The following is a 20349-nucleotide window of genomic DNA, read 5'->3' as shown; positions in this document are numbered from 1 at the left end:
ATTCAGCCAAAGAACCCCAAGAGAAGAAAATGTTTCGTGCATTGTAATTACAAGAAAGTTTTTCTAGGCTGACTTCAGGCTATGCTTCATGTCCCTGCACTGTTATCTCTAAGGCACTGTCTCCCTGTTCTCAGCAGAAAACCACATTTTACTGGGCAAGAATGAAGCAGTGACACGGAGCTTACACGACTGAGTGGATTTTAGCTTCTGCTGTTCTGCTGAAGTAGACGAGAAGGCCTTCCTTCTCCTGTTGTTTCTGTAGATGGAAGAGATAGACAAATTTGAGTCTCAAAAATGCCTTCTCTCCTTCTTGCATACAGATCTGGTATTTCTGCTGCTGCCAATAAACACTTTGCTAGGAAAAAAATCAGCCTAAAAAAGCACAACAATAGAGGCCTGGGGCGGGGGGAAGTCTCCTACTCGCCGTTAGGTACAGCAGATACTCACAGCCCCGACACCTCCCTCCCTACCTCCCACTCAACTCCTACGAGTTGGATGACAAGTGCATCACAAATGCAGTTGTAGTTGAGAAAACGTGTCCCAGCTAAAATGGCAAGGAAAAACCCCTAAGTTCTTATAGAAATGTATTAACAACCTAGAAGCCTAGAACAAGCATTTTCCACCCATACAAGGAAAACAAATAAGAAAAGCAAAAATAAACCCTTCGCATTTTTGGCTACTGTTCTGTTCACAACTCAAATAAGCCTGTTTTTGTAGGGTAGATGAGATTGCAAGGCTAGACGGGAGAGTAAATAGAGAGGCAGGAGATATGAAAGACAATTAGAAATTACTAACAAGAGAAAAAAAGAGAGGAAATGGTATTTCACACAAAGGGACAAAGTAGACCACTTAGATCAAAAGCAAATCAAGCTGAGCTAGTTTTGACTGTGCTGTACACTCATTTAAAACTGTGCCTTCACATAAGGTGTGGCTCTGACCTTTGGAACTCGGGGTACTGCTTTTTCGCAAAAAAGTTTTTTAAAATAGAAGTACCTGAAATTGCAATGGCTCATCGTGAAAATAAGTTTCTGACTTACACTTTCATATCCTTTGGCCATCTTCTTTGCTTCAGCTGCCAAGGCAGCTTTGGTCTTTGCACTAATGCCTTCAAGAGCCACCACGACCATTTTGCGTTGCTTTGCTGGAAGCTGGGAAAGCACATCTGATTTCAGACGTCGGATCATGATGGACTCTTCCAGCAAAATTTTCAGTTCCGTTAAGTTGGATGATCCAGAGTAATCCCAGCCCCATGGCATCTGGGAAAGATCAAAGCAGTTATCAGCGTCAAACTTGTAAGAGACTGCTCTGCGTATGATCCAAATGCAGAATAAATTTCCAGGGAATCTGGACAAGGCAAGAACTTGGATGGTCAGCAGATTTGACAAAAAAGGCAATAAGGTAGAAGCATACAAACTAATCCACTCAACATGAAAAGGTTACTTAGAAGCTTCCCTTTTTTCCTATCTACAAGAGCCCAGGGAGGTGCAGGGAAGAAGACTATGCAGAAAGGTTACAAGAATCCCTTCTCCAGCCCTGTGCCCTGATATTCCCTCTCACACAGCAAGGTGTTGCTGCTCTCCACTTGCAGCTTTGAGCAGGCCAAAAGAATTCACTGCAGTTCTGTGTATGCACATTTATCTCAGCTTTAAGCAGAGAGACACACAAAAATATTCTCTAACTGCATGAGGACAAACATCCTTAACCCAGATGCCTTCACAGAGTTGTTACACTTGTCTGACATGCTAGGTCAGAACTGCCTGTTCTGCACTGTGACCTGACTCCTGTTCTGCTTCCTGGCATACTCTGTTTCTGCCATTACTGTGTTTGGCTCAGACTCAAGCAAACCAGAAATAAACTGCGGCCCAAAAGACATGACTCCAAATATTATCTCTTCAAAGTATCATCACTTCAAAGCTCCTCTGAACAAGCCATTCATTTACTCCTTCTTGAAGCACACCCCTCTGAACCTGGCCTATCTTTCAAGATGCTGTATACAAGCAATATACACCTGTTCAACTAAGCTCAGCTCATCACTTCTCCCACCAGCACCCTACAGCCTATCTACAGCAGTGGCATCAAAATTGGTACAGTCCTCAAAAGAAGCATCTTTCAGACAATTGTCTTTCAGAGAAGAGACCAATACAGTTTTAATGCTGAAGCAAGGGGGAAAAAAGAAACCTTTCTGCTGCAATTTCACAAATAAGTATAGAGAATACAGCTACAGGAACACCAAAGACCAAGGTGGGGAGAGAGGTGAAATCTTTCTCATAGCTCTAGCTCTAAATAATATTGGGAGTGTCCAAAAATACAACTTCTGGTCTTGGAGTAACAATCCAAAGCAAGCCACTACATATACCCTCCTGAAATGCATATAATGGAGATGTGAGGAGCCTCAGCACCTCGACAGCTATATTAATTGATAAAATAGACTTAACCTTAAATATCTCTATTGATTTTGTCTTCCCCAAGAGAAAACTGCTACAACACATAAATGGAAGTAAAAGAGAAAGATTCACTGCATCCTCCATCCTCTCCTAGAATGCATGAGACAAAAATAAATCATAAGGTTAGTCACGCTACTGACTGTATTAAGGGATGGTGCTTGGATGAACGGGATGAGAACACACTGTGGAACAGGAAGAGGAGGCATCAAAGAGCTTATAGGCAAGTAAGACCTCTCTGGTATCCAAAACTGAATGTTCCTACTTCAGACTGAGATAAAACAATCTGCAATCCTACTGCCATATTGTACTGATGTGAACCATTAACTGACTTCAGATTCTGGTACTTATGGCTATCATTAAACTCATCTGACTTAATCTATTCCTACATAATTATGGCATCAGCTGATTAGCTACAGTTGGTTCATTAAAGCAGGAAACAATTCAAACCCTAGACACATAGCCAGTTTGAATTCTGTAGAATTAAAACTTTGACTCTGACAACAGCCCAGTGGTGCAGGGTTAGGTTAATAAGCCCAGCTGGATCTCAGCCAACCCCCTAAAAAACCAGCATGGGTATCACTGCTCTGCTTCCCTGAAACGGAGCGCAACACAGATGCATCCCTCAGGCCCACAGAAAGCTAGCTCAAGTCTACCTGGGTTAATTAGCTTTAGGCATTCTGCACGAAAGCTGACATTGCTGAGCCACAGTCTTTATGCTCCCCTTCTGCATTTCTCAGGCTCCCTGGGCCCAGCAGAGGAGATGGACAGAACCAAGAAGGACTCCCTGGTGCTGTGCCCACTGCCCACACTGTCCAGTGCACTGGTAGGTGAGTAGGAAGGACCAACATGATTAGGCTGCTCAGCAAGGCCTGCTGTGGGGCCTGGATAGTTCTCAGGCTACCTCTTGCCACTTAAAAGCCCATGTTTTCCCACTTTGCACTTCATAACAAGCAAGTATACATATGCCCTGTGTCCACATAGCCAAACTGATTTCAGAAGAGCAGCATCCTCATAAGGCAAAGAACAAGGCACAAACAGAGCTAAGATACCATCTACTGTCATGTTAAAAAGCACATATAGGCACAGTCCCCACAGCATGTTGAGGTTATATATTGCTTATAGTGATGGAAAGATTTGCATACAAGGAAACCTTCTAGCTCTGTGCTGCACCTAGCTGGTTATAAAGAAATAATTACTTTTGGAATTATTAAAATTTACTTTAGTACGCCCTATTGTGGAAAAGAAAAGAGAGGGACATTTATTTTGCCAAAATACACATCTGACTTTGATCCATAACATTCCAGAACACATGCTTCCAACTGTGATTTTCTTACCAAAGCATTACAGCATCTTACATGAGTCAGTAAACTTATTACAGTGTTAGCAGAAGCTGCCAAACTCTTACAAATTCAGAGCATGTGCTCAGCTAGAAATTGTTTAATATTTGCCAATGTCAGCCAATTTGAAAAATGAATTCACAGCATGTATTTTGGGAAACAGTCTTGGGACATCTTGTAAACAACAGGTGACATTTCACTTGCTGCATTTTCAAAAGTACAGAAGCTGTGAGGTTGAATTAATAAAAATTTATAAACTTCTGTAACTTTTCTAATCAGATCTGCCAGGTATTTGCAATTTTCTGTCAAAATCTTGAAACAGAAACTAGTCAGACTTTAGGTTTAGATTGAATGGATCAGGTTTGCCAATTTTTCTTTATTCTCATAGTGCAATTGGATTTATTATAATACTGAAACATTTTTTACATAACATCCTTCATCCTTAGACATCTTCAAAAGCCTTGCAAAGACTCTGCAATTCTACCTCCACTCATAATGCCTCCAGTTTCAGGACAGAAAGCAGAACTTATTTGAGTACTGACAGCAGAAGTACCACAACAGTTCTTCAGAGAGGATGGAACTCCTAACAGAGTCAGGGATACTCTGCAGTCATGAAGGAACCAACTACAATCACCTTTTAAATTTTCTCATTGCCAAGTGGATCTATGGCAACCCATATTCAGCAGTCCCCTCTTTTTCTCTAATGCTATCTACGTCTCTTCATTTCCAGCAGCCCCACTTCTCCAAACAACCAAATTCCTCCTAGGTTCATGCTATCATTTACTGACATTAACTGTAACAAAATGTCCCAGGTCAGTATGGAGAAGCCCAACAATGTTCAACTGTCCAGGAGAGGCAGGTCAAACATAGAAAGAAAATTGTACTAGAAATCCTGAAAGGTTTTGAACGGAAGCTGATATAGGATTGTGACCTCCATGCTGAGTTTCACTGAAGGTTAAAAAGTCATTTACACTGTTACAACCTGGATCCTGTAAAACAATTTTATTTTTTTTATCCAAGGTTCATCTGCCTCATAATTTAAATGACAGCTAATTGTGCAGAACTTTACCCTTAACAGGGCTTATCAAACTCCAAACCTACTTAGACTCACATGCTGCAAATGAACTTTCTTTTTTACTTAAGAAAACCAAGAAGATTAAACTGTATCTCTATTTCCCTCTAGGAACCATTCTGAAAGGAATGCTCAGAAAGGAATCGTTCAGTTTTGAAGATAATGAAGCTTACCAGAAGATGTGGCTTCTCCCTCCATATTATTCCTACTATGGATGGAGAGCCAGGACTGAAGCTCTGTGATTCTGCATGCTAATGGCCTTTCTCTAATCAATGGCATTAGGACTTGACTTCCAAAGCCAATTAAGTGCTTCTCTGACTTGCACACTTGGACAAACACATAACAGCACTACACTAGCTATGAAAGCCAAGTGGGCATTCAGATCTAGGAAAAAGGGGATTCAAGAATTTTATATGAGACTGCAGTAAGAATCTTCTTGGTGGAAACTTGGTATATGTCAGCTACCCCAAACAGAAAGGAAAACACAAGAGCCCTACAAATAGCTGTAACTATTTTTATGGCATACACTGATAATATTCAGTCTTCAGTATATATTTTTGAACACTGAAATGGTCATTTGGTGTTTCCAACCACTTTGCTGAACACTCCAAATTAGAGCTGTAGGGAGATTTTGCATCCCTCTTTTGCGTCTATGCAACCAGCACAGAAGATCCTAGAGCCTCTGTGTACAAGCAACAGCAGCAACAGCTCTTCTCTTAGCAGTGTGTGTTCCAACACACACAACAGCCCTAGGGATGGCAAATCCAAGTACAGGTGAGTTGCCCATACCTTGGCAGACATTTGCTATTGTGGCTACAAATGCTGGCTTTGTGCAAAGCCAAATTCTAGCTGTGGTTGGACTCAGTAACTCTGTGGAAACAACTGCTGAGCAGCTGGCAGAGGAGTTATTTTCAAAATATGCTGAGGATTGCACCCATTTCCTAAATTAGAAGAGGGTGGAATACTAAGATATAGACTGTAAATCTTCATTTTTTTACTTACCTGGAGGTATAAAATCCAAAATCCCAAGCAACAAAGTCCTTTATAAAACAGTGACTAAGACTAGGAACTAGGTTTTTTTGTTTGCTCTTTTTTATTTTTCTAAAATCAATTAGCCCAAATCTGCAGCTGCTTAAAGGCCCCTTAGTTACCCTGACCCATTTAAAAACTTGCGGGGGGGCAAGATCTGATAAGAACAGGCTCCTTTCACCAGTTATGGCCACATTTGTTTGGGGATTTTCTCCCCCATTTTTATTTCCATGGCTTTCAAGGCAAGAAACACTACTGCCTTCATGTCTCAAGCCCACCACTGCAGCACCTACATTTCAGCTTATGAACTTTCCGGATGTTACTCTGCAGAGAAACTTTCTCCAAAGAGATGTAATATCATGCAGAAAGAAGAAGGACGGAAAAGCCTCCCCATTTTGAAGAAAATCAGTGCTGTTTGCAGAGTCCCAGTCTGCCACTCGCCCAGGGAAGTACCTTCCTGGCATCGCAGTAGCGCAGCCCGAAGGAGTGGAACTGTGGGAAGAAGGTCGGCTGCACAGCGGCGATCTGCGTGTAGAGCTCCGCGGGCCGCGACATGGCCGGCGTCCCCGAAAGCAGGATCACTCTCTTGGCAGCCTGGGAAAACCAAGCAGGGCATCATTACCATACAGCTCACAGCAGAGCAGAATTAGGAAGTCGCCACAATCCTGAAAGAAAATCCCAGACCCCCTGTTCAAGTACCTCAAACAGAAGAGTGCTTCACCTTCACAGGTACTTTCAGCTATCGCTGCCCGAAGACATTCAAGCAAAGCACTTCAAACTTCCAGGGAGCAGGACAAGCCACACAGTTTCTTAATACCCATCCACATGCTCTAAGAGAAGGGTACTTCCATTTTTACTACACTACTTTCTGAATCAGCATTTACCCACTAGCTTGGGTTAACTTTTCACATGGCATCAGCCATCACAGGAAAATGACACACCCTCACAGGTACATCCCCATCTCCAAAATAAATTCTCTCATAATAAACCTGCCACAGCAAGCCATAAGCAGACTGTCTTTCTCACACAAGCAGAAGCGATACAAAGAAGAAGGATTTTTTTTCCTACTTTGTTGATTTTTTTTTTTTTAATTATACTAGCAAGGAGAAAAAAAATGAAGCTCTCCGATGCAGGACGATAAGAAGATGATCTGACAGCCAATGGTGCATGTAGACACATCTGGCTGGATGTTAGAACGTAAGAGAATAAATACAAATCATGTAAGAAGGTTGTAAAAGGTGTTATAGAGTAGAGAGGAAGAGGACAGAAAGCCTGCATCTAAAGTAGGTGCTCCCAAGAAAGGCAAAAATTACACTATAGACATTAAAGTCTCCAAGATACACTTCTACCTTCATACTGCCACTATTACCTAATTCTATTATTAGATAAAAGCTATGAATTTCTACTGCTGTGAATTCACATATTGTAGTTAAATTACACATGCCTTGCAATTTCCTACATGGTTTATTGCAGGTTCATTAAAATAACAAAGAGATTGTTGAGTGACATCTGTACCAACAGCTCATTCACATTTAAATGAAAAAGAAAATTAAATTCTTTTATCATTTCACTGAGATCAACAAGTCAGCCAGATCTATTCAGCTGTTTCATCCACTTACCAACCAAACCTTGTGGAAAAAGCGTTCCGGAAATTAATTCAAGACTCTATCAGCTATTTATATATAGGCTGTGATCAAGGTGGGAATTGCCTTCTCCAATAATCCCTACTAAACAGATCAGAGGGAAATGTGATCACCACCAGGACCAGACAATTCCCATGAACAGTCAAAAAAGCAGAATATTACTGAACTAAGTAAGAGGAGACGTCAAACCTTTGAGCATGTCAGAAGATGAGAGTTTGCACAAGACAGAGGTGCTGATGCTACTCAAAAGAGGAAGGAGTCACAGAGACCAGAGATATCATATCCCATGAGGAAACTGATCAAGCAGAAATTAGGTCCTTTTTACAAATTAAGGTAACACTAGAGGACAACTGAACAGAACCCAGACAATATCTGACATCTAACAGAAACCTTTGAGGAAGAAACTGACACTACCCTGAGAAATCCGCTAAAAAGCAAGACAAGCAAGTCCCACAAGTGCAAGAAACCTCCAAATTAAACTTTCCTCATGGACCAACAGAAAGTAACTACCAGAAAAAAGGAAACATGAAGGCATGTAAGAAAACTCTGGATCAAGCTAAAGCAAGAACACACTCAAAACATACCAGGGACATAATAAATGCAACATAAACTCAACTGTGTTGAAAGTGTTTATGCCGTTCTCAAGGCTCTCTCTTCTCACAAGGTGTTTCCTGGAAGCTGCACAGGATGAGGTTGGAACTAATTCCCCAGTAGTCAAAACAATTATTCAGGCTCCTTCCTCAATTCCTAAATAGGTGTCAAAAGAGAGGATGATGAAGTTACAAGTTATCTGAATTCTAAACTTGTCCAGCTGCTGCTTTGCTGTGTGTAACTTCTTTCTGAACAGAAAGGGTATTCAACCACTGCAAGCTCTTACCAAGGGCTGTGACATGTCTTCTAATTAACCATTTAAAACAAACTGAAAAGTAAACAATAAAAATAACAACAACAACACAACCAACCAAACCCCAAAAGACACTAACTCTACAAGAGCTGTGAAGAACTTCAGAAATTAATTCCAGAAAATTTCAGGGAACATAGGTGGTCTAACTCATTATCCCAAAGGTCCCTTTCAGCTTTAAAACCTGTGACAGATGGAGCTCAAGAAAGAACAGAAGGAAAAAAAAAGCCCCTAGGACGAAAAATTTCCAAGTGTTGAAGGCTGACTTAAATTCTGGATGAAAGAAATGGCTTTGATTCCCATTTCTTTTTCTAGTGGCAACTCATTTTGAATAGATGCCAATAAAGATTTGCTCCTGCAGAGAAGTCTCTACTGATCACTGCTTAGTTCTTGTTTCCTGCTGAACCTTCTGTGCTGCCAAGAGTGAGCACGTAGCCTCTTTCTTCAAAGGTCTGTAACAATAATACGGAACAACACCACAGAAAATATGATTGCAGGGGCCAGAAAGGACTTTCTAGCAAAATCAGATCTTGTAATCAATTGATACTTATTTCCACACGGATGAACTAACATTAGCTGCTCAGCTGAATTTACGCACGAAGCTCACAGAGCTGGTGGAGACCTGGTCTGCAGCTCTCATTTACTAAGCAGCCTAAGACAAATGTGGCTTTGTAGCATTACAAAACACACCAGCAAGAATTAATTCCACAGCTGTGAAAACATTTACAAAGTCACTTTTGAAAGTCAAAGAATAATTTATGAAATTATGGCACTTACTCTAGAGGTTAAGACCCGACAACCAACGATTCAGAGGGGAGTAGGCAAGGCGGAGGGATTATGTGACAAACAAATAATTGACCACACAAAGAGCCTCATTAACATACAATGACTATCTCTGTGTTAAATGGATTTCCCAGCAGGAGCTCTGCCATATGCTATCAGACTGACATACTTTTTTAAATCAGTGTGGCTGGTTCTGGCTGTACATTTACTCGTGTCCCCAGTTTTTGCTTACTGTGTCATTTCAAACTGCTTAGCTTAAGAATAGCTTATCCTTCAAAATGAAAAATCTGAGAGGAACCATAATAAAATAATCACCTGATGAAATAGAAGATGTGGTAAAGGGGAAGAGTTGCTTTCAGGAGTCTGTTTCCCTACTTGGGCAAGGGATCGGGTTCCACATTCCATAAAATAAAATTATTCCAAAAAAATATAAATACTTTTCCCAATTGTTAACCTACATCTAGACAGACAATGTGTGTCAAACAGCAGTGATAAGCTATGATTGAAACAAATTAAACTGCTTTCTATTACAAGAAGGGAAAAAAAATTTGGAAGGTAAGAGCAGATCTGAAGATGAAGCCCTGAGGGCCCACAGCTTCTTCAGTTTCAAGATGAAGTTCCTTCTCTCAGCAGGTGACAATAAGGTTTATTTATTTAATCCATACAGATTTGTAGCACCTAAAGACAGCTGCAGCTTATTTCCCGACAGAAATATAAATTTTTGTGTGCCCTCCTCACCTTCTACCTTCAGCATGGACCTGTTTCTCTCCATTATTTTGAAGTTGCTCTATGGCAACAAGCATAAAAGGTTTAGATTCCAGCCACAGTGTATTTGGACTCCCATAATAAAACTAAAGACCTTTAACCCTGCAAACATCAGGATATGTATCAGACTATTGACTGGAACAGCATCTCAGTGGGAACAATCAAATTAGTAATATTATCCATGTGTTGGAGAGCAATGCTCATAGAGACCACAAAGAGTATAAGAACATTTAATGCCACTGGAATTTTTGATTAGATAGTACCTTTTACTTATCAGTTTCCAGTGCAGTTCTTCACTACTTATTGTCATGCTCCCAAATAACTCATCCATTTTCCATTGGGACCTTCTCTAGTTTCCATGGCTTGCAGTATTCCATGCAACTACAGAAGAATAAAGACCATGCAGCACCTTAGTGGGTCAAAAAAAGTAGAATCCTTACTACTTTGGTACCCAAGAGATCCCACTACAGATCAGTGAAAAACTTTTGGTTTGTTTGTTTCTTCTCCATCCACATCCCTGAGGCTTTGCTGGTTTAAGAATATTAGAAGTATGTATACTCCCTCTCCTATATTTATGTCTCTGAGCCAGTCTAATCTTAGAAGAAAAAAACAAAATGCTTCCAAGAAACGTAACACTATTGACACTTTCTGCCTCTGAGGGAAGCAGATCCAGGGCAGAGGTGAAGGGAACAACCAGTATTGTCAGTATGCCTAGGAAAACTTAGTCCCAAACATGAAATACAGAAAACAGCAAGATGGCAAGTAGGTCCTATAACACATTGACACAGCTTTGAATTAGGGGGAAAGACATGCCGGGTCTAACAAGGCCTTTTGGTGATTCAACTACAGCCCAACAGTATGAAGCTATTCTCACTTTGATGTGCATGGAAACAAGACACAAAGACCACTTTGAACACAGCAACCTCTAGCCCCCGAGTACAGTGAGAGCTGCTGCAGCTGGGGACAAATCTCAGGCAGCTGCCAGCACAGACCTGCTGGTGTGAAGGCTGGCTGACTTTGAAAGCAGCATCTGTGCCACATGACCAAACATCAAAGGACTGTTTTCTACTACAGCTTTTAATCCATCCTTCTCCATAATTCTGCAGGGATGCACACAGACTGTGTGCAAACTCTACCACCTCCTTTCACTTAGACAGACAAAGCATTCTCCCCCATCTACAAGTCTGCACACCCACAAGTTTGCACATCCACTGGAACATGAAGGGAATAAGATATATGGCCTAAACATCTTGCTGCTGCTATTTCACTCTATCCTACTGTTCATGCAATTACAAGTTCCTCTCAAAGTTCTGTCCACTAACAGTAAATTTGGCATAACATGTCTATATATTTACTCTAAACTAATGACAACCTGGGGTAAGCCATGAGGCAGCAGGCACAGCCACTGCATACATGCAGCCATTACAAAATTTCTTCCTCTGTCTCAAGTAAAACTTTTCTAAATCTCTGTAAGGATAATGGCTAAGTATGTCAGGAAAGATAGTGAACGCTGCACACACAAAATTTGTGGCTTTTGTTAATATTAAAAAGATGTCTAAAAATCCCCAAGTGGCAAACTTAGGTGACATGTTTAATACATGGCTTTGCTTGACAATTCTACACCACACTTACTCTGCGATATCTACAAGAGAGCAGGAAAAGATGAATTATGACTGAGTGGTTAAAAACACCACTTCATTTTGAAAACGGGTCAATATCAGACATTAAAAGTAAAATAAGGCTTTAAATGCTGTAACAATGGGATAAAGATTTGAGAGGTGAAGATTCAGTTTGGCTATCTAACAAGATAAATTAGAAACTAAAATCCAAGGTATGTCATCTTTATTATCAATGCACCAATTTAATCCAATTATTGTGCAGTTCTTTATAAACACTTGCAACAACTTATGTATTTCATTTATTATTCAAATGGAGAAGTCAAAAGAGCAGATTCTATCAAGATAAAAGAAATTAAGTACGGATAGAACTGAAAAACACTTCTATCTCCAAAACATTTTAACTTAATTTAGGTCAGTGTCATTATGGACTCATAAATCTTTGTAGCATGTAAGGACCAAAGATCATATTTCTTAAGTAGGTTTCCTTTTTTTTGGTCCCTAAAACTCAGTTCAAGCTTTTATGCTTTAGGGCACTGAGATCCTCATAGGAAATAGCAGCAACTATGGCAATTTCAGATAGTTTAAAGCAGTATTATGCTAACAGTTAGAAGTGGCAATGCTCAGAAGGTAGACAAACAAGCCACGCATTAGGTCCAGGGGCTCTGGTTACAGCACTGGCACAGCTGCACACTGTAACCTTAAGGTAGGGACTGGGGTACTAGAAGCAGTTTACCTCTCAAGGACTTGCCTACAGCTACACCTTTTTCTGTTCTCTTCTAAGAGCCCTACTGCTACTCAAATCCTTTTAACATAGAGAAGGCAAGAACATTATCCTCAGCAGCATGTTTAGCCACACCTCTTATTCAGTAATTCCAGGGTATCATGAAAAATAATGAGAATACTCCCATTTCTACCTCACTGGCTACTTACTATAAGTATCACATAGCATAGTTGTTAGATTTTGTATTTAAGTGATGAAAGCTCCTGATATTTTGGCAGTTCTTTCAAATACAAAAATATTGGTGTGATGTGTTGTGCCAGGAGTGACCAGAGCATCACTCACTAGGAGCTGAAGACACAGCTGCCAAAGGGGATAGTTTTAGAGCAAAATGCCTATGTTGGAAAGCAAGGAGAGAAGAAAAATGGCGATTACAGCAAATACTTCAGAAATTTTAGTCAGCAACCAGGCAAACAGAATTTACCTGAACATCTAACAGAAAACATCTGGTACTGCACGCTCATTGCAGGTGAGATAATGCACAATATGAATATGAAACTCTTAAGGCTTTCAGAAGACAGAAATTCAGTTTCAGAAGCATCAGCTCTCAATTCTTTAAGACCAGTGATGTGACAGCATAAAACTGTAAATTCTCAGGAAGTGCATATAGGCAATTAACCTCTGCCTAACAGCTACTATCTTTCACTCTCCTATCTTGCAGCCTGCAAATAATTTTGACATGTTGATCCTTACAAAGCTTCAAGTAGCAAAGGATGAAGCTGTTTTTTGAGCATTTTGCTCAAAATGAGGGCGAATTTGTTATTTTCCACAATTTTCAGACATACACCCCAATTACTGTATATCAAACTGCTCACAGAATTGGACCTCCTACTTAAGCTTCCAAACATTAAAAGCCTGAAGTGATTTGAAAACCAAGAGAAGACACGAGTCAGGCTTTTAAGGAGAACAACCAAGTTATTCAAGGACAACCATCTCCAGCAAGCCATTAAGAATCTTGCATATTAACAGTGGTTGCTATAAAGCCATCACAGATCAGATCTTCTCTTTATATATACTGTTGGTGAATTGAAGAGGAACTGCATCTACCTTCTTCCAATGTACAGACCCTGCAGTGTCTAGAAACTACCCATAACTTTAATCTGTATCTGTTAAGAGTCTACCGGGGTGAGTTTGATTCTTTGATCCCAGCACAACAGGCAAACATTAGAATTTACATTTCTCCTGGTCTCTTATAATTGACTCCCATCTGTAGGCCATTTGTCCCACTAACCTCACATTGTGCCATTTCCCAGTAGCTCTGTATATGTAACCAGCAGGAATGCTCCTAAGCCCCAGCCACACAAATATATTGTAAGCCTGCAGTAACAGTCTAGAACCCCAAAACCAGGGAAGGGCCCTAGGCAATGCCATTCTGACCTGCAGCAACAATTTGTGTGCCAAGAAGTAACTGATAATGATTATTTTAATCTAACAAGCTATTTTGACACCACTACATTCTGTCTACTCTCCCTGAATATATTCAGTAAGTTCTGACATTCCCTTTTCCCTGTCATCACAGAACTCATCAGTGGCGGTACCACAATTATACTGAGCTTTAGACGTTGTTTTGTTAGGTTTTATCATCTAATATTTGTATGGAAACAAGTGGTAAAGCCAAATTTCAGTCTTGGATTTAGACTATTACCTGAATTTCCTCTTACACACCTAAAGAATTCAGCTGCTGGCTCCTAAACCTGGTAAGTGGAGCAACACTGCCCCAGGAGCCTGATGTTAGCAATCAGAGCTTTGGCACTCAGCTTACACACCTTGAGTAGAGGCATGGCAGCTTGGCAGCGTGCAGTTTTTGTGTTCTTCAGGAAATGAGACTCATCCTGAAACAAAACAAGCATGAAAGCAAAGTCAGTTCAGATCCATAGTCCAAATGCAGGTCAACAGAACAAATTCCCAGTATTCTCAGCTATCTAGTATTACAGGCCCTTCATTCGGGATATTTCAGGCATTCGGATAGTCACATCAAATTCTAAACAAAAAGACAGGATGAAGAGTAGCAGGCTTCCTGCACTCAAACCTGCAGCTGCAAGCAAACAGAACAAAAATCAAACATTGTAGGCATGAATCATAAATGAACACCAAAAAAAAAAAAAAAGTGAGCTGAGGGGGCTGGAGACGGAAGGAGAAAGAGGAATATTGTTTCCATAACTGATACTCATTTGCCCTTATATGTCTTTTAAATGCAGCAAACATAGGAGGGCTATACAGTGCCAGCTCCCTTAATAAGGGGTTAATGCAAATTATAAGGAAAAAAGAAATCTAATTAAGATCCAACTGTTCTGTTGATAGTGCTCACCAGGTGGGTAACAGTCTCCTACTTCAGACCCTCAGATGAAATTCACTTCTACTGCTATAGTAAAGGCACAATTTAAGGCACAAAAAGCAGTTGGCAACCTCCAAGGGTATAGTCTCATCTTTCCATGTGTGAAGAAACAAGCATGCAAAGACAATATAACTGCTTAGCCTCTCAGACACAGCCTTCTCCCTCCTAAATAACAAATAAGCTACACTAATTTTCCCACTCACCAAAAGAAGAGTTTAAGAAAAACCAGGAAATCTCAGCAAGCACTAGGACTACTCTCATCTTTAAAAACCTACCAAGGGTCCAAATTTGAACATACAAACAAAAAGAAAAAACATCTGCCAATTCAGGGCTGGTTAAAAGTTCCAAGGAAATAGTCTCAAGCCTACAAATATAATAATCTGCATTTCCACCTTGAAAGAATGTTTAGTCAGAGTGTGTGTAGGAGAAAAAATATAAAAATGAAAATGATCAGTTCCCCCATGAGTAGCTTGGTCTCCAAAGAACTCCATCTATTGCCATATTCCCATCTGATGCTGAGAAACAGAAAGATTAATATGTTCCAGTTGTCATGATCTTTGGGCAGGTGTGTGTAAGCTGAAAACTAGACTGAGAACATCAAATACTCATAGTAAGCTACATATACACTTTTGCTCTCTATTGATCCAAGCTAGATTTGAAACACTAGATGTTTTCCATTTTTAGTAACTGAAATCCAGAAAAATGCCATTTACTGTGTCTCTGTAAAAAGATAGAAACTGGAATTTGCAGTAATTTATGAAAGAAACTATACAAGTGATCAAAGAAGGCTTAATGCAGATTGTTAGTGGAATACAAGGTAAGGGAGATTTTTTTGACGCTTTACCCACGTACTTGATGTTGAAAGGTTATCTGGTTTACTGGATAAACACTAACACCACCCTGAAGTCCAAGACTTAAGAAGATGCAATTCCATGACTACTGTATTGACACACCACATTAAACACTTTTCTCTCCAGCAGAGGACATGACCAAGCACTATGAAATCAGACAGACACCATATCCAGTAAAAGTGAAAACACAGTCACAGGAATCACAAAGAAAATCAATTCTACTAGTTATTTCGAAAGTTTTCAGACAAACCTCACGCTTATACTCATGAAGATAGCTGTCACAGCCACAACTGCAAGATACTTTCAGTCCTAAATAAGGCCCACTTCACATTTCTTTGCTGTACAAAGGCTACCCCATTTGCAGCATACAACTGACTCAAAATTTTCATGTACCACTTACAACAATAACTACTTGGAATGTGCTCTTAAGTTGCTTGTCCATCCTGCTGAGGAGATCAAAACTGATGATGTTGATCAAGCTTCCTGTTAGGTTGTCTTTCCCACTCACTATGACATTGGTGCTTTCGGGACTCAAGGATGGAAGCCATCTGTGAAATGCCTGGAGGAAGAGGAAAGAAATTAATTGCATTCTGGTGCTTATCTTCTTTGTCAAGATCCCAAAGCACTACACAGAACATCCTCATGAATACTTAGAACATGGACCCACCCCATCCACCATTAGACATCACTTTGGAGCACAGTAAGGGTAAGCAGCCTTCCCATGGTAAGCAACCTCCCTGGTAAGGGAAACATCAAGAACAGAATTCAGGCTACAAGGCAATATCTATTTTACACAGCAAGGAAAGTTCAAACCCTATTCCCTTCTTATTGAAAAAAAAAAAAAACAACAAAAAAAAGCAAATAAAAACAAACCAACCCCAGTAATACCCCAAAAACCCAGACAAAAATCTGATCTTTAGCAGAAATGCACATAACCTCCTGAGAAAGGTACCTGCTATGCTCAGAGCCAGAGAATACTGTGACCACTGCTTACAGGGAATTTAGTTTTCTCACTCAATAGGAAACCTATAGTTGTGAAACAGACTTCTAAGTGGTAAACATCTACAGCAATAGCATCTATGGACTATAGCATGTTTACTCCACAGTGAGGGTGAAGTACAACTCATCCAGATGAACAAAACTCTTCCACTACCTCCTCTTCTTAAAAACTCCACCAAAAAAAAAAAAAAACAAAACCAAAAAAAACAAAACTAAAAGATCAAGTTGACAACACACCAGCTGCTCTATGACAGCAGCTGAAATTCATGTGGTAATTGTCATTCAATCAACCTCTTGAAATGCTCCACACACCAGAGCAAGATATCCTCCCCCAAACCCATCTGTTAGCCAGACCTCCCACCATTTCCCTTGTAATTCTGTCCCCCAGTGACACCAAGCTCTCTGCAACATTTGAGTTCTGCTGATGTTGCTCTGCAGAAAACTGGGCCCATCAGGATCTGGTGCCTATAGAAATGTAACCAAATGGTGATGGGAAATGGCATCTCTGTGTCTAGGAGCTTTGCCTGTTGAAATCCCCCTACCACAATCATTCCTCTTCACTGTTCAGCAAGCCAAGAGCTCTGGCTCAGCTTTCTCTCTCACATTGAACATTTCACTTGCCTATGGCAACCCAACAGCCTCAGTGTACAAACTATGCAGTGATTTAGTTCAAGACAGATTTCTCAACCGTACAAGCTTTCTTGGGCTTTGACCAACATTAATAAAGGACTCAGAGGAGTCAGCAACATACACTGGACAGGCCAAAAGACATATTATGATAGACACTTAAAGATGATGATAATGGAGCCTTTTGAAAAGAATGGACAATCTCAGCATCTGGGCCTCTGTTCCAGCCAAGGAACTGGCAAATACTGCTATGGGCTGGCATACAAGACCATTGCTTGAATGAAACTATTATCTTCGACACTGATGAGTAAAATGCCCCCTTGGAGCCAACTAACTTGCAGGGAAAAAGTTAACAGAGGGTCAGAGGACACACTTTCTCTAGCTGTCCTTTTCCCAACAGATCAGCTGGATTACAAATGAAAATCAGCCAATAAAAAAAAAAAAATAGGCATATACCATACAGTCAACACCAAGAAATCTCCCACCATCAAGTTTCTAAATCAGTACATTTTTTCGTTTCTTTGTCTTAATACATTTAGAAGTTTAACTTTTGCAAAGCACAATACAGCCTGACCATCACACAGTCTCTTCACTGACCCCAGGCACGTGGCCAAGCTCACAGTACCTGTGCCCATGTAAATCTCACAGAAGAAGGAGTGACCACCAGCAAGGGCCATTCCTGCTGGTAATAGGCAGCAATGCAGATGGCCTGGATGGTCTTGCCCAGGCCCATGTCATCTGCAAGTAGCAAACGTCCATTCCTGGAAATTGCAAAACTGGGGAAATCAGAGAGGGAAAGAAGAGTCAAGAAACAGGTTAATATCTGGCAACCAAGACAGCACAAGTCATGACTGAGCCTCTAATGTGGATCACCTGGAAGTGATCAGGGCTTTTCAGTAAACCTTAGTCTTCATACAAGAGAGCAACTCTCACAAATCTCTCAAAGCTTGGAAACTCCTGAACAGAGTGGTTCAGCTCAGTTCTTAGATATTTAGATTTCATATGAGAAGTAGTCTCAAGAGCTTACAATTATTTAAAGAACAGTTTTTCCATGATATTACTCACATTGTGTTCCAGAGTTCATTCTGGCTAAGAAATTATTACTAAAAACAGTAGCAATTAAAGACCATTAAGTACAGACTGTCCTGGACTGCATATTGAAATCAACAACTAATGATCATATATGATGGGAACATATAATTAGTAATCTTAAATGTTTTAGGACTTGGGTCTCATTTCCTGGTCCCTTCCCATGTGTATTTAATATTCAGAGAACAACAACAACAGAAGAGGTGCACTCAGGGAAAAAAAAAACCTTACAAAATAAATCATATGACAAATATGTACATACTGAATCACAAAAGGGAGATCAGAGATGTATCATTTGATCAATTATTTAGACTAGCAAAATACGACTTTCCACCTGACTCATGATGAATTCTATCTAGAAATAAAACAGATGTGTCACTCAAAAAAATAATAAAAAATTTTTTAAAAATCCCAAACAAGGAATACTGCTTAACAGCATGCAAAAAGGACATACTTCACACCTTCCCGCTGAAAGGGCATGAGGCTTGTCACAATTTTGGAGTCCACAACCGAAAGGTCAGCATCAGGAATGTCTGTCAGTGATGGAGATCTCTGCAGTTGAGCAGCAAAGGTCTTAATTACTGCTTCAGGCAGTGGCTCCACTTCTACAGACATGAGGCTCAGTAACACTTCCACTGCAAAGAACAGAGCAGTTTATTATCTGAAGGGACAACATACACACAACTTCCATTATGGATCTCAGGACACAACCCTCAACCTCGTCAGAAATATAATTTCCTATCCTGAAACAGCCCACAGAAATCATGGCATCATGCACAGGTGTTAGCCTGGCCTCTTCCCTGAAGTCTATTTCAGAACCACATGATGAATCACATCTCCTCCCCTCGTACTTAGACTTGATTATAAAAAACTGCAACTCTGATGCCATCATTCAGAGACAGTTGCTACTAATACAGCTGGAGCTGGATTATTCATGCTGGAGGGCAGTTTAGGGCACACTTTACTCAGAAATGAAGTACGTATTTGAAAAAGAGAACTCCTGAAAACTAGAAAGCAGGGGCATCTTTATCTTGACCTTGGGATTCTGTGCCTCTGAAGTTTCCACCATGCCAAAACCATCAGAAGACAGTTACCAAGACAGTTACCTAAAGAATATAATTAATCTTCAATTTTGAAAACTCTCTTCTCCTCCTGTTCCCTGAATTTACAGAGTTGGGTTCTGCCTCCACTTTACCATGCTTATTTACCATATGGGGTAAGAAAACAGGAAGCACCTCAAGACTCAGAGAAACAGCTCTTGTGCCAGCAGCAGCACTCCAACAGCCATCCTTCAGGACCTACAGCAACTCCCTGCTCAGCTGGTGGCCACTGCTCTTCCTCTGGACAGAAGCAGTTTACAGGCCACAACCAGCTCACAGGCAGCCACTTCAGTTCCTCAATACCAGTGTTCCTTCACCCATGAAGACTCACAACTTTACCTTCCCATTCAACTAAAGGGATCCCCAGAATCCATTATGCCAAAACCTCAGAGCCTTCATCTTTTCAACCCATGCATCATAACAATCAGAGCATCTAGCCAATCCTCCTCCTGGATGACCTTATTTTAGTCTCCTCCAGCAGCCTCTCTATCCCATCCTCTCCAAAACAAAGTCTTTTTAATCCAACAGTTAATTTCTAAGCAAATTAACACCAGTTTTAAACACGTAGTGAGCTGTAACCAAGAAAACTTCTTAAATAATTTTTGTCCGGTGACTATGAAATTAAAGACCTCTACACTAAGAACACAAATGCAGGTGCACAAATTTTTATTGCAGGAAGCAATTTCCATTTTTTTCTTTAGTAGTCAGTTTGTGTATGAAGTCCAGAAGACAAAAAAAAACTGCTTGGAAAAACAACTAAAATAAGAACTCACTATACCAGCAGTAAATGCTCTAGAATTCAGTTAGGTATTTTTGTTTCAGTCGTCTCCAAGAGGAAAACAGCAGGATGGACCCCTGCCATATAAAGGGGAAAAGCAATTCCAAGAAATATACATATGAAAAGATTTCCATTTGTGGTTGGGTAATGACCAAACTTTTTAAACTCTCTGGTTTAATTTATACTTCTTCAATAGCAG

General features: G+C 40.3%; 1 protein-coding gene across 6 annotated transcripts in view; it reads right to left on the bottom strand.

Moving 5' to 3' along the window:
* The window catches only part of SMARCAL1 (SNF2 related chromatin remodeling annealing helicase 1), a 37882-nt gene that overhangs the window by 9555 nt on the left and 7978 nt on the right, over nt 1–20349 (bottom strand). For all 6 annotated transcript variants that reach the window (XM_072932044.1, XM_030277283.4, XM_072932047.1 and 3 more), the window contains exons 6-12: nt 18727–18907; nt 17809–17959; nt 15958–16116; nt 14138–14203; nt 6336–6476; nt 1038–1256; nt 186–256 (exon numbers count right to left, since the gene is read on the bottom strand). In XM_072932044.1, coding sequence (XP_072788145.1) covers nt 186–256; nt 1038–1256; nt 6336–6476; nt 14138–14203; nt 15958–16116; nt 17809–17959; nt 18727–18907 — 988 coding nt within the window. The remainder of the gene's footprint in view (nt 1–185; nt 257–1037; nt 1257–6335; nt 6477–14137; nt 14204–15957; nt 16117–17808; nt 17960–18726; nt 18908–20349) is intronic.

The sequence above is a fragment of the Taeniopygia guttata genome, chromosome 7, assembly GCF_048771995.1.
Source record: "Taeniopygia guttata chromosome 7, bTaeGut7.mat, whole genome shotgun sequence".
In the NCBI taxonomy this organism is placed as follows: Eukaryota; Metazoa; Chordata; class Aves; order Passeriformes; family Estrildidae; genus Taeniopygia; species Taeniopygia guttata.
Note: the sequence above shows the minus strand (reverse complement) of the source record. Positions and strands in the feature narration are given on the sequence as shown.